Source organism: Photinus pyralis, unplaced genomic scaffold (assembly GCF_008802855.1).
Source record: "Photinus pyralis isolate 1611_PpyrPB1 unplaced genomic scaffold, Ppyr1.3 Ppyr1.4_LG4, whole genome shotgun sequence".
In the NCBI taxonomy this organism is placed as follows: Eukaryota; Metazoa; Arthropoda; class Insecta; order Coleoptera; family Lampyridae; genus Photinus; species Photinus pyralis.
In genome coordinates this window covers 10,597,795-10,612,801 of record NW_022170511.1, presented here as the reverse complement: position 1 = coordinate 10,612,801, position 15,007 = coordinate 10,597,795, and the positions used below count along the sequence as shown (strand labels likewise).

Below are 15,007 nucleotides of genomic sequence, written 5' to 3'. Positions count from 1 at the left end.
TCTATTTCTTTCTGGGACTAGTCGATATTGAATTCAGTATAAAAAACTGGGAGTGCATATAACTGCATTTGATCAAAGATTGTATAAATGCGTTTAGAAAATTTACGTTACGTAACGTTAAATATTTAAAGAAAATTTGGTCATTGTTCAACCATCGCTATAAGTGCTATAATTTAACAATTGACACCAATAGACAAATCAATAAAAAACTTCCGAAATTATGCGTGGGTTATTGTTTGGGGAATATGAACAACGGGGTTAAAATAGTATTTACATTTGCAAAGCTGTTTCTAGTCCGCGTCCTGTGACTCACAATTACATTGTATTTTAGGTATCGGATGTTTTACGATTTTAAGCTTACACCCTCATTAGAAGATAGGGAGGGTAAAATAGACAAAAGAATCATAAATTATAAAATTCTTTCGGTACCAATATTATACACAGCCTCCGTTTCAATAGTCTCAGCACAGTTGAAAGTTGTTGATCGGATGTAGGTACTGATGGAATAGTGTAAACTGTAAATAATAGAATATGGTACCTACCTACATAAAGCAGTTTTACTTTTGTTTTTAAATAGAGGACATTTTAATTTTACTTTCTCTGTGAAATGGCAGGGAATAAATGTCAATATTTATATTGTGAAAATAATCGAAGAAAAAATCCAAATATACCTAGCAATGTTCAAATTTCCGAAGGATCGAAGTTTAGCTTTAGAATGGATATTAAACAGCGGTAAGTTTTTTGCGAAGTGTACCGAAGTAAATAAATCAATTTGTACTTACCTTACGCCGAGTAAAGTTCACACTCGACTCATATTCTTATAGTCTGCACATATTTTAGAAAATTTACCATTTTAAGCATAGAATGCCAATATCATATTTGACAAGATGCTCAGTTCTGAAATTCTAGAATTGGGAAATACTTTATTTGGCCTAAAGGGTTAATGCGACATCCTTACATTGAATCGTAGGCAGGTACGTAATAATATCTCATTTAGTCATCATAGGTCTCTCAAAAATAATTACATTGTGATTCAAAATAAGATAAATTGTTTATACCAGTATTTGCAAATTTCCAGTATTAAGATTTTCAGATGAAGTCTCGGATAAAGTAAATCGATTCAAATTTTCCAATACATAATTCAGCACTTTAGTACTGTCAATATACGTATTCCTATATGAAAAATCGATTGTGTTCATCTCTGAAAAAGGTACAGGTTCACAAAAATAAACAAAACGATGTAACCTTCATCAAGTATAATTGTTGAAAATATGAACAATTACCTCGAGCACATGTTTCGACCAAAATACAGCAGGCCATTTTCAAAGCTGTCCAATAGTTAATAGTTGCTATATTGTTGAGTCAGTGGTGTCATGGCAAATTTGGCAGTGCCAGTATTTATTATACGAATAGTGTTATTCTTAACACTATGCCTGAGCGTACGCGCTTGCTTTGACATGAGCTAACCATTTGTCTGTTTAATGTCGACGAACTGTAGCCCTTAGTTAACTGTTTCCGAAAACGGAATTCAAAATTCGCCTTTGTTTCTGAATTAAGGCGCGGTAAAAAGGATGGACACAAACGTAATTCGAGATTATGGAATTCAGAACGTAAGGTATGAGTTGTTCCGTATAGAGCTTTAAAGTTTTTTTATAAGGTTTATTATCTGACATTAAAACACAATGATTATTTATTATTATTATCATAATAAATATTGAAAGCGACTATCAACACGGAAGGAGATTAAAAGTCTTCCAACAAAAATAATCAATAGTGTGTATACAGAATTTATTGTAATCTTATACAGCATGACATCATCGCATACCCGCGCTCATGAACAATAGCTTCATTGTGCTGTGTACCTTGCTATAAAAGAGCGGTAATTTAATTGTATCATTCATATTGCAGATTTCTGTACAGTACTAGCGTTGAGTAGCGTAATCATTTCGAGTAAAAGCATCTGTATTTTTTTACCGACAATCGACAATCTTTAGTGGATGGTAATATTGACACGCACGCGACATCTATAACTCTTAAATATGCGGTTTCCAAAACGTACATGGAGGTTGTCTCACTATTCTATTCTTTACACTAAGCCCTTATGTAGGAATTAAATAAAATTAGGCTAAGTGGGCGTCATTTGGGAAGATATATAAAAGTACTATCTATTTAGAAGTAGACATAGGGATTTATGTATATTGTTTTTCCCTATACCTAATTTTAGGCATCCAAACTAACTTTTTAAAACAAGTAAATATCTGTCTGTCATATTAATTAGTTTGAATATTGTTGATTTGACTTAACAGTAAAGAAATCTCTCACGCTCCTTAACCTGTTACCGACACTATTTCAATTATCAACTTTTTCTTCAGTTGAATACATCGCAACACGAACAAAAATAAAAATACGGAAGCCAAAGTAACAATATTCAAATTAATTAATGTGACAACTAGATCTTTATTTGTTTATAAAGAGATTTTGATTGCAAAAAATTAGGCGCCCTTCAGAAGATATTTTATCTTTTGAAAGTAGACATAGGGGGGGGGGGGGGGGGGGGGGTTGATAGAGGTTATCGTTATTTTTTTGTTATTTGCGACATTTGCAATTCACTACATGCGAAATTAGATCACTCGCTAGTAGGCGGGGGTCACTTTGTAACCCGAAGGCCCAATCTTCAAATGAGTATAACTTTTGTTTGAAAAGTTATTTTAAAAAACTGTTCGACAATTTTGTTCCTTAACTCATCATAGTATGTACACAACTAATTTCGTGGACTTCTCTCCATTTTCGTTGTCCGGCCAAGAATTGCAGTAGAACTGTATATTGTCCAAATGATTAATGCTAAAAAACTGTTTGTATATTTTTTGTAGGAAATTTAATGAGCTTCCATTTTGTAAATATAAGTGGTTACGAAAAAGCTTATACTTTTCGAGTTATTGAAGAAAAACTAACAAAGGATCTAAAATTCAAAATGGCGGTATGTTGCGCACCCCCACATATGGTTTTTTTTTGGAAAGTTCAGAGAACATTTTGGTTCCACTTCTTGTTGTCAATTTTCAGAACACCTGAGTGCCTGAAGTCGTGTTAGAATTCTTGTTCCAAACATTTACTTTTTGTTTAGTTAAATGAACCTAGACAAGGGTCCCAACTTTTCTGACACTTATTTAGGTGGATGGCTACTAAGCATGTTCTGCACTACCTGCAGCATCTCTACAGCTGGAGCCGACGACCCGAACGGCCCGCGACGGTTTCACCGACTCTCCATATTTTGGGGCAGATTTCATTGGCTTTGTTTACCATTTTATGTTACCCGGTAAGTGCGAAGTTGGATGTGTTGGGCTATCCTCCCTTCTTTGTCGTTGACTGAGCCCTTAACTCAGTACTCAGAACCGATTGACTATGAAAACTCGAACTGAAATGGCCTGCAGCCTACAGAATCCAAGTTTAAGACTCAGCTGCAGTAAACTATTTTCAACTACAGCTAATTGTTTTCAACAGTAATATCCCAAGTGCACAAAAATAGCCGATTAAATTTTCACGTTTTCGTCAAATGTTTTACTTAGAAGTACCTACGTCGAGTCAATTTGCCACGTAACAAAATCCCGAGTGCGTAGCACGACCATTGATCCGTACCTATTCCCTTGCTTAATTAGTGTTGGTGATGGCCTAAAAAATCAATTCTGGACTAAACTGGACAGTCAACACTCCAGCCAGGGTGCTGGACATCCAGTTTCATTTTTAGTTTCTCAACGGCGTTGGCACAGTTGCTGCATTTGATTTCTGCGTCCGAAGCTTTACAGCTCGCTAGATCATGGTCTCTCGCACATTTGGGACAGGTAGTGGTTTTGCTACAGTCAGTTGCCTTATGTCTGAACCCATTGCACTTGTAGCATCTTCTAGTTCTAGCTGGTTAGCTGTAAATCGTGTAATATAACGAGGTCAAAAGCTACAGAAGAAACAAAAATTACATTTCATAGGTAGTAACCAAGTTATATTTCTAAAAATGGTCTTCATTCATTCATTTTGCAGGTTGTGATACAGATCCAAAAAATTAAATATATTAAATGTGTGTACGCCTCTGCGCGTATGAGCGTCCGCCATATTGAGAAACCTAATAGTACTAGCTAATAATACATATGCTCCTTCCTTAGTCTTTTATTTCGATGATTGATTTATTGTTCATACCATGAAAAAATCTCTTTGGAAAAATTGTAGTTTTGAAGATATATTCAGTGTTCCAGATATAAAATCCACCCTATATGCTCTCGTTAATAATACCCAAAAAAGGGATCATATATGCAGAGATACAATTTTCATTTTAATGAATATGATTGTGCAAAAATTATGGTTAGCGCTCTTGGCCAACAGCGCTTGTACTCTCCCGCTATAAATGAAAGAAGAGTGGAATAGTGGCACCTTATCCTCACCACGTTTTAATTATTCTCTTGTAGCAATTTTGCATTTTGTTGGATTGGATACTGCGGCCATCGCACTTATTGGTAATTACCTACATTGTCGTCAGCAAAGAGTTATTTTAAATAATGCTACATCCATGTTTCTTCCCATTACAGGAGGTGTACCCCAAGGATCAATTCTTGGTCCCTTGTTGTATACTATATATACATGTAATTTCGGTAGCTGTTTACGACAATGCAGATATAATTTATACGCGGATGACACCCAACTGCATCACACGAAAATGATATTGGCACTGCAATCTATGCTATTAATAAAGATGTGGAGTGTTTAGTTGAATTTTCCAAATCGCATGGGTTAAACATCAATCCTAACACAACTACAGTCTTGCTTTTTGGGAAAGACAAAATTAAACAAAGAGTAGCTAGCCGTATTTCAAATGCAATTGTTGTTAAAGGTGTCAATATTCAGATTTCGGATGTCGCTAAAAATCTTGGATTGATGATGGACTCTAAGTTAAGATTTTCAGATCACATTTCCTTGTGAATAAAGAAAGCTATTTGTAATCTTAAACTAATTTATAACCAAAGAAACTTTTTAAACAGTAAAACTAAAATGCTTCTTTGTGAATCGCTAGTTTTGTCCCAATTTAATTTATGTGATGCTGTGTATGGGCCCTGTCTTGATAGTGCTACCGAAAAAAGGATTCAAAAAATACAAAATTCTTGCTTACGGTTAATTTTTGGCATTCGTAAGTATGAATCAGTTGAGTACAAGTTGTTGGAAACGAATTGGTTGAACATGTATAACAGAAGAAGGCTACATGCAGCATGTTTATATCACCAGATAATTACTACCAAAACTCCCTCGTATCTCTATAATAAAATACAGTTCTCATCACAACTTCATGATTTCTGTTTAAGAAATAAAAGTTTACTCATTATACCTAACCATAAATCGCAGCTATACAAGCGATCTTTTTCATATAATATTGCGAAGTATTATAATGAGTTACCTGATTCGTTTAAAACCTTAGCCTCTGATCATTTTAAGCTACATGTACGCCATTTCCTAATTAGCAGACAGTAATTTACTCTCATCTTGGGATTAAGTGGTAGAACAGTCGCCTGAGACTGAACTTCGTCCCTTTGGACACTCCTTTTCTTCTTTTTTTTTAAATTGTTTTTTGTTTTGTAATTATATATTATTGAGGTGGAAGTATGTCCAATAAATGGCTTATTATTATTATTATTAATTATTCTTCTTCTGACGTTCTTCAAAGAATCTTTACAGGTACCTTCCAACTTTGATTATAAAGTGATTTATACTTTAAGCTCTCGATGTCCGAAAAGGAGCTTTGATAAGGAATATCCCGAAAACGTTCATTTTACGCACATAAAAGTGTCACAAAGTGTTATACAGGTATAGCCGTTTCTGCTGTATGGCATGATGTAATACTAGAGATCCACCCCACGCCTAAAACCCGTCTGCAAATTATTTACTGGAATGTCATTTTCATTTAAAACATCCTGATTTGCATTTTCATTGCGCTTTCTAGCAATTTAGATGCTTATTGCTTATAGGTATGAATGAGATCTTGTAATGTCCGATAATATAAGCATCAGGAGAATGGGTTTTTCAAGAGAATAGTTTTGCACAACCAGCAGTAAGGCAACACAGAGGAAGCGAGATTTAATCATTTAATTGATAACTTTTACGTACAAAATTTAGTAAGGTAAATGTAAGTTTGGACAATATTACAAGACTACCGTTGCAGTAATGAGTATGCTAACGTTGTTTTTATAACATTTAACAATTGTTTGCAAGGAGAAACTTTATTGTCATCCCAAAACATCATTCATAAAATAAAACTCTCAGTTAAATCCGCAATTATCACTCTCTCATCTACACACATAGGTACCTGAAAATTGTGTACGCTTTTTGACTTATTAATTCATTTAATTATGTGGAGTTAACTAGCAAAGCTTTATAATCAAGCACACGGAATTATTATTAATTAAATTGTAAGTATCGATTGCGTTGATAGACGTGTGAGGGAAATGACGGCAACCTGCCATAATTCATGTTCCTCCCACATATCCATGATAAATTACTACCAAAACTGTCAACCAAACTTTAAAAGTTATGAATCAATCGAGAGCATTATGTTGAAAGTTATTGCTTTGGAACAATCTTTTGTGGTCGTATCAATTTATAGTACCTACCTTGTTTCATTTTTATTTCACCTTCGCTCGGCACAAGGTGCGGAAATTAAAATTCGACAAGGTGCCCGTTTGATGTTGAAGTTGTTGGAATCGTATTACGACTATAAAGTAAAGCAACATAAATTCTTTTAGACGTAATGTCGTTCACATAGCGTTATATATTTCCAATTACAGAAGCCATTACACAAACTTGCCACAAAAGTGATTGTATCTTTATAGAATTTATCTGAATGATTTTCTCCTTTATCGCTGTTCGTATCTGAAAGGTCTAGGTCTAGAAATCGCATGCCCTAGGAAGAACATTTACAAATAATCGCGGCCTTTATCACAGAACTAAGCTCCTAATTAAAGTTTTTAGCGTTAATTGTATTTTTTTCGTTTCAGGTGAATGGAGCATGGAGTTTGCCCAGCTTCGTTTGTGATTTTTATATAGCGATGGATGTCACGTGTTCAACGTCCTCCATTTTTAACTTAGTAGCAATTTCCATAGATAGGTAAGTACATCTTCCTTTTGGAAACTTTCTGCAAGTTAATTTAGAAGGATATGCATGCTAAATTAATACAGTTCATTTTAATTTATTGCTGATACGGAAAGCCTATACTAGAAAAATTATGTGATAAAAGTGTTAATGAGCAAGTAGTAAATCGGAATAGGAACACAAAAAGCTACAGACCATTTGTTTCGTAAGATTATAGGTTCCAACTAAAATTTTTACCCCCAAATAAACCACTTTTCGGAAAGTTGACAAAAAATATCAAACCCCTCAAATTGTACCGTTTGGTTAGTTACCTATCTGTTGTCTCACTGTGTTCAATTAAAATGGCGCACTATTTAAAATCTACAACCCCACCTCCATAACCAACGCATGCACGTGTAGAAGTTTCCCTATGTGGCTCAACTGGTGTGAGATTTCTGCAATAGAATTATCGGGAAACCGGTCTGATAGAGGTAAAAATATATTTTGCTAAAATACCCAGTATTGATTGGAACAAAAATTAGAGGTAGTTGTATATATTGGACCCATGAATTTGGGATTTCCTACCCTGAACTTGGAACAAATCAACTTTAAACGATAAACTGATTTTTTTATCAAACCCAATTTTCAATACAAAAATCTTCAAATTTTCCTAACGGTTTATATATCTAAGAAACCGGAGATGCAAGTCTTACTTTAACCAATTTTTCAAACATTATGACAATTTTTCTTACAGGTATTTAACCCCTGATTTCACAATGACAAAATGGTTATCACTGTACAGCGAATGATCTCGTAACTGTAAATACTGCTAGCACAATAACAAGTTCGGAATGTCCTCCTTACAATGATACGGAGAAAATAAATCCTAGAACAGCAAGTGGAAAAAATCCTCCAGCAAAATAAAAAATTCGAGGGTGTAGTTAATCCTCGTATTCATAAATTGCAAGCATGCAAACCGCGGAAATGCTTATTATTAACGGATTTTTGAAATGAGTGTGAACACCACCAAACGTTTTTTCACTCTATAATTCGGTTATTGTTTTTTCAACAGCCACCGCTTGTACTAATTTCAGAGTTACGTATTTCAACAATTAAGTTTAATCCCCTTTTGGTCACTAACGGCGACACATCTGAATTTTGCTAGCGAAAAATAAACCGCCGCGAATATATTAGTTTTAATTTTCTCTAAGGATCACGCACTGAACTCGCTAAGTGCTAAATCACCAATCCTCAAAATTGTTCCCTATTCCTTATTAATTAAAGAACGCCTACAAAATGGTTTCTTATTAACGCAGACGGCCGTATTTAATAGTTAATTCGTTTGCTTAATTCTCACCCTATACGAGTTAAATCTGAGGTACTAAATCATTTACAATATAATTATTGGACGATTACGTATATCACTGAAAGGGGGCTCTGAACCATGGTGGTAAAATATAAAGGGGGGGGGGGGGACACGACAGTTACCGCGCGACAGCAGATCTGCCATATTGGTATGACACAACTGGCATCTAGGTGTTGTTAGCAGCTGGCAGCTATGATTAGTTAATTGGTGTTTCACGATCAAGTATTTCCAAGTGTTTTTGTGAAATAAGATTGCCCTTCATCGTCCCAATGGCTTCATATTATGTATTGAGGCAGGGGATGCAAGACAAAATGAATGGGGCCCTGAGGTCGTCTGTCGTTTGCAGTCAATTAATGATTTGGATGCAGAGGTAGCCAAATACCAGGAAGATTGTCGCAAATCATTTTTCCAGTCATTATACAAACCTTCAGGTGAAGGCGATACCTCTGATCTCTATGTTCAAGCTATAAGTGATATATGCGAATACATGGAAGGTAACAGTGAGGGCCAGTTCTCAATGCAAGAATTGCGAACAGCAACAAAAGGACTATTGCCACAAAACAGAACTCTCTGTGACAGGCCGGTGGTTATTTTTAGAGATCTCTGAGGCAATGCTGAAGTCTCAAGTATCTCCAGTCGCTCTAATTGGAGAAGATATTCATTTAGCAGTCCTCTTCATGGTCAAAACTACACCCGAGCGCGACATAGCTTTTGTCAAACCCAGCCATGGAAGAATTCCAACCACCTGATACTCCACTCAAGATATGCACAAACTCGACCTAGGAGGGATTCTTTTCCTTCATGCATTCTCCATATCGGCAGCATTTAGGAGTAAAGTGGCCTTTTGTAAAATGCTTCAAAAGCATGCAGACATCCGTGAATCAGTAGCCGTCTTTTGAAACCCCATCTCCACCCATGAAGCCACTCAGCAAAGCAGAAGGAGTCGTCCCTTAATAGCTATCGCCATGAATGCTTCCTGAAATCTGTGTACGCGGTGAAGCCCCTCCCACGATCCGAGGAAACGGCACACAGCGTTTGAGTGTACCAGTTCCAGCAGTGGCTGGTGAACGACCTCTCCCCCGAGCAATAGGGCTGGGAAAGATCACAACAACCACCTGGTACCAGTCCGTACAACGGATCCAGCTGCACCTGAAGGAATAACCCCCTGTATTTTCTGCAGATGTATACGACAGACTGCAGTTCTGCGAGATAAGGGGCAAGAAGAGCTCCATGCGTTGCGGAACCATCTGTCATAAGTGGCATGGAATTTTTTTGACTGGAATACCTCTCCCGGAAGAGGAAGAGGGCGAAGAGGACATAGACGATGTCGAAATCGTGTAGGTTTTACCTCCATCTGAACCGGAAGACGCTCCACTCGAGGAAGAACAGCCCGCTCCATCCCGCCAGAAAAGACTCAAAAAATCCACGTCCACTACTCATGACACAGATAAATGCATGAAGTCCATTATTGGAACCTACACTTTTTTACAACTTTCTTTGCCAATATTCTATTACCTACGTAATATTTAATCACGCAATAATTATTAAACTAGATTTTTGGTGGATATATTCCCAACTTGGATGGCTATTTAGTGTCCTTATATCAGAAATAGAAGTTAAAATGGATAAATAGTAAGAGTGTAGATGAGAAATCCTTGAAATCGTTGCATATAAAACATGATAAAACATTTCAGGAAATTTTAAAAATGCTGTAACTTTTGACCGGTTAACGATAATTTGGGAAGGAGCTATATTTTCGAAAAGGAATATTTCCGAATTTCCGGAGCTTATATCTCGGAAACGGTTGGGGATTTCGAAAAAGTGTATAACCAAAATGGTTGATTATTTTATGTGCCTTCATTTTGATAATAAACAATTTTTTTCCTACAAGGCACCGTTTTCAAGAAAAACCGAAAATGTTGACCTTTGCGCCCCTCCCCCAGGAAGGCTCCAGTGGAAATCCCGGGGAGTTTGAGTATGGTTACCTCCGAAGGGGTCCAAACAAGGTTCTGAAGTCAAACATTCCGCTTCCAATCATACCGAGCATTTTCATTCGTTACCTGGACTAATCCACACTACACGTTTTATACATTTCATGAATTATAATGTTTTTATCCGATCGGAAGTATCACTTACTTTTACCATAATCTTGGATGAAGTAAAAATACTCAGAGATAAGACTCCGTCTGTATAGGTACTACACAACAACGAAGATTATTTAATATTTTATGACCTACTAAAATTTTAATGGCGTACTTGCCGATTTTGTTAGCATTCAATTAAAAAGATAAATGTGTATTCTATGAAAACATTTCTCATAAATAAATACTGGTAATTATCGCCCAGATTGGTAATATACGCTTACTTGCGTAAACAACAAACATATTTGCACTTTAATTAAAATTTCGGCTTAAATTTCTTTGCTACATAATTTAAATTTCAAGATCCGAGCGAAAATTAATCTTCATGCATAATTTGGTCGGGTCTCGCCTAATAAATGTTATGCAACGTAAATTACACTGAAACTTTATTTATCGAAATATGCCTTTATTTCCAAACATATGTTTGAAAAACATAAATAAAACTGTACTCTCGCCAAAATACGCCCTCTTACAGTATAACGAAGTGGTGGATTAACATACAAATGTTTGTGTTTGTTTCAGATTTAGCACGATGTCGAGACATTTAAAACTCTATAAACACTCAAGTAAATACAAATATGTCTGAAACTGACACAAGTCTAGTATTTGATGTGCCATCAAGGAACGTTAGAAGCTTCATTTTTATGGTTACTTGGATTTGTTCGGAAGAGTTTCCATTGTGCTGATTTTTCCTACTGCTTTTAGTTCTTAATTCCACTTTACGCGTTCGTCACGTGCAGAGTTAACTTGTTATCCGTAACACTAATTCACTCTATCGGTGAAATAAACTGCTTAACTCGGTTACTTGAGTGTTATGCTAGAAAAGTTTCATGAAACTACGGATAAAATGTATCTGTAGGGCAGTCAAAGGCAATGTTGCTCAATTTTTACACGACTAGCACTTTTGTAACATTTGTACCATTTTCACTAAATTAGATCAGACGAGCACACCTTTAAGATTAATATTACCACAGATTTTTCTTATTACATATTCGTAATGAAGGTAAAATAAGCTTTCCAACGATGTGTTGCAAAACCTATGTTGCCATTTTAAGAAAACAAAATGGCGGCCGTGTCAAAAATCCATACAAAACAAAATTTCCTTTTCATGCTAGAATACGCACAAACACATCTTATTTAAGTCCTAAAACTTTCAAGCCGATATCTCCAACCGTTTTCACACCAGCGCATTGGTTCCATCTTTATTAACCACTCTGTATATGCAGTCATCGTGCAAATAAAATGTGTGCCCTCGTTTTCATAATGACAAGTAAAGCAGTACCTACTACTTTAAGAGATGGCAATTTTGCACAGTATAGATTTATAGCTGTGATAACTAGGTGTTTTATGGATGCTGTAAAGGACGATGTCCATTTCAAATCCGAGCGACCGAAGGGAGCGAGGTTTTAATGTGCAGAGTCCAATAAAACACCGTGTGATCCTCATTTTTTATAAAACGGAAGATTACTTTATCCGAATTCGTCTTTTATTAATATCTTATGAGTGAAAAATGTTATTTTTGATAAAAATAATTGTCGAAAACGTTATGATAAGACTGGTAAATAAAATCGAATTTGTTATAACGTTTATTTTATATTTTCTGTGACGACCGATTTCGGCGAAATGCCATCATCAGGCCTAGCTATAATATATCCTGTGTTATTAATGATAAACCTAGAACAGTGCTTACCGTCAATTGTGAAAAATGTTACTCAAGGCTGGCGTAGGTGTAATAACCATGGTTATAGAATCGACAAAATTAGGTATGAAAAATTAAGCAGCGCACTTCTCGGAAAGTACATACATGCACCTTGCGGTAAATTAAAGGTGATTGATTTATTCTCGACGTTGCCCCTTTTTGTGACTAAAAAAACCCTTTTGAGATTTTTGAGAAATCTTTTAAAAGAACTGAGATATCACCGAGAAACTAAACATGTCAAAGCTCGTTTTCATTTTCCCTAGCTTAAACGGTCGGAAATGAATGGTTCCCGTTAGCTCCTTCTATGTGCATTTTTTCGGTTTTTCGCCTCAGTTCTTTTCAAAGATTTTTCAAAAATTGTACATTTCCGGCCCCTTTTTACTCTTGAATCACGTTGTCTATTAACCTCCATTGTTCTTTGCAGTATTGATTTTCATTAGCCACACTGTAATTACATTTTCTATTTCTGTTGCATCCCTTATTATCCCAATATTTTCCCCAATACATCTTATAATTATTCCCATTCTCCAAATTCCCGATTACCCCAATATTGGTTCGCTTCACCCGTGCTGGTGTAATAAAAAATCCTTGTTGCTTTACATTATAGTCGTAATAATCTTCCCTTATCTCATCTGCCAAATAGTGCCATTTTAAAATTGTCAGTAAATTTTCTTTAATCACTTTCAACCGCATTCCTTCTTCAAAATGGTGTGCTAATTTAGTAAATAAAACCGATTTATTTACTATCGTTCTTGTTGTATTTCACTACACGAAGTTGAGTGATTTTAGTTTTTTCTTATTGCCACTAGTATTGTTTCCTAAAATTTTCTTCAAACGTTTCAAAACGTTTACTTTTATCAACTACCATGTCTTACCAAATGTGAGCATATCATTTCATTACACTCCTAATCAAATTCACCTCCTTATATTCCGTAAACTGTACCCCAAGACACGCGTAATATACCTAACTAACACTTCTAAATTCTTTAAGAAAATCATCAGGTGTATTTTCATTTCCCCTGTAAACTTTTCTACTTTTCCCACCCCTTAAACCAGGGACCCGGACCGGACCGAAAAAGAACCGAAACCGGTATTTTTTTCTGGACCGAAAACCGAACCGAAACCGTTATTCCTTCAGAAATGGAAACTTATTGAGACCGGAACCCTTTATTTTTTCGTTATTTTCGGTTTTTTACGGTTTACAGGTTATTGGAAGTGGAAGGACGCGCCGGCAAACACGTCCTGAAAATTAACAAAATAGCTCCATGATTGCCATCGTTGGATTTTTGCTTCTTTTTTACAACTAACAAGTCACGTTGTTATAATGAATTTTTTAAACGCGGCATATTTTCTAAAAGAATAGAACCAAAAAGATCCGTTCTGGACCGCAGAACCGAACCGTTATCTGTTTAGAACCAAAATCGGACTGAAACTGTTATAAATATTTTCGCTTAAATATGAACAGAACTGGAACCGATATTTTATTTGGGTCCGGGTCCCTGCCTTAAACCTACCATAAATCCTGTATACACGGGAAACCTTTTGGTTTTTAATTTCTACTGTTATATTTCCACATGCTTTAATTGTTTTCTATTTTCCCTTTTAGAATTGTTTGTAATTGCGATATATATATCTCGCTTTTGTAATTTATTTAATTTAAATAGGATGCATTAAGTTAGACACATTTTGTCAAGTTTTCGTTATTTAAAAAGGTCACATCTGGTCGTTAGCGATAAGGAGTGTTCTTATCAAGCGAAATTTAATTAACGCACGCATTTTTATCGCTGTTAAGAGTTTCGAAGAATTGTGCATTATTTTTAGCGTTCTTTCGAAACTGGCGTTATAAAGCCTAATTTTAATTGCCCGCTTTTTGAAAATCCTGAACAAGGAGTTTATTTTATATAGTGGAAATGGTGTTTCTTTAAATACTCGAGTCAACGTAAGAACGAGGCTGCTGCTGCTAGCTGTTAGTTATCGCAACGGTAAAGAGCGTGTAAATTTATTCACGCTAAATATCGGATAGTGTTTTTATGTCTTTGATACGACCAGATTATTCGGATTCTTAAAAAAACAAACTGTAAACTTTTAGATTTTTTATTTTATTTATCGTTTATCGTAAGCTTTTCTTTTATTCAGGGATTTTGTTTTTTGTTTCATATACAACATCGTAAATAAATTTTTGTCATTGTCAATCAATAATTAATTGTTAATGTGTTTATTTGAATCCTTTGTGCAACCCAGATCGAGTTTTCAATTTTTCATGTCAGATTTCTCCTCCAACATTTATTTCTGGTGTTAATGAAAATTTGTGTGATAAATCGGAAGTTGTTCGAGACCACTGCATCTCTCAAATTGAAAAAAATTTAGTCAATTTTAGAATTTTTCTTAATATGTGTTAATCCTGGAAAATCGGTTACTTGAACTGAAATTAACTGTTTTTGACTTCTCTGGAATTTATGAAAAAATCTAATTTAATTTTTCAATATTTCATAAACCATTTGTCTCAACATGCAGTTTTTGCGGGAGAAGTTTACCTGGGAGCGAATTTGGAGCACATTGTTCTGGGACCAAATGGTTCTGAGAGCGAATTGCTTGGGCGCGAATTATCCTACAACCCCAGCCCTCTATTAATTTGGAAGAGGAACGTTTGCTTTGGCCTCCTCTTCCTTCATACTTCATTGGTGCTCCGTGTATAAATTATA

At 35.5% G+C, this 15,007-nt stretch overlaps 1 protein-coding gene across 2 annotated transcripts in view; it reads left to right on the top strand.

The window, feature by feature from the left end:
* Positions 1-7,026: 7,026 nt before the first annotated feature.
* Positions 7,027-15,007, top strand: part of LOC116168604 (dopamine D2-like receptor) — a 44,054-nt gene continuing 36,073 nt past the window's right edge. For both annotated transcript variants that reach the window (XM_031484531.1, XM_031484530.1), the window contains exon 1: positions 7,027-7,135. In XM_031484531.1, coding sequence (XP_031340391.1) covers positions 7,077-7,135 — 59 coding nt within the window. In that variant the 5' untranslated portion in view covers positions 7,027-7,076. The remainder of the gene's footprint in view (positions 7,136-15,007) is intronic.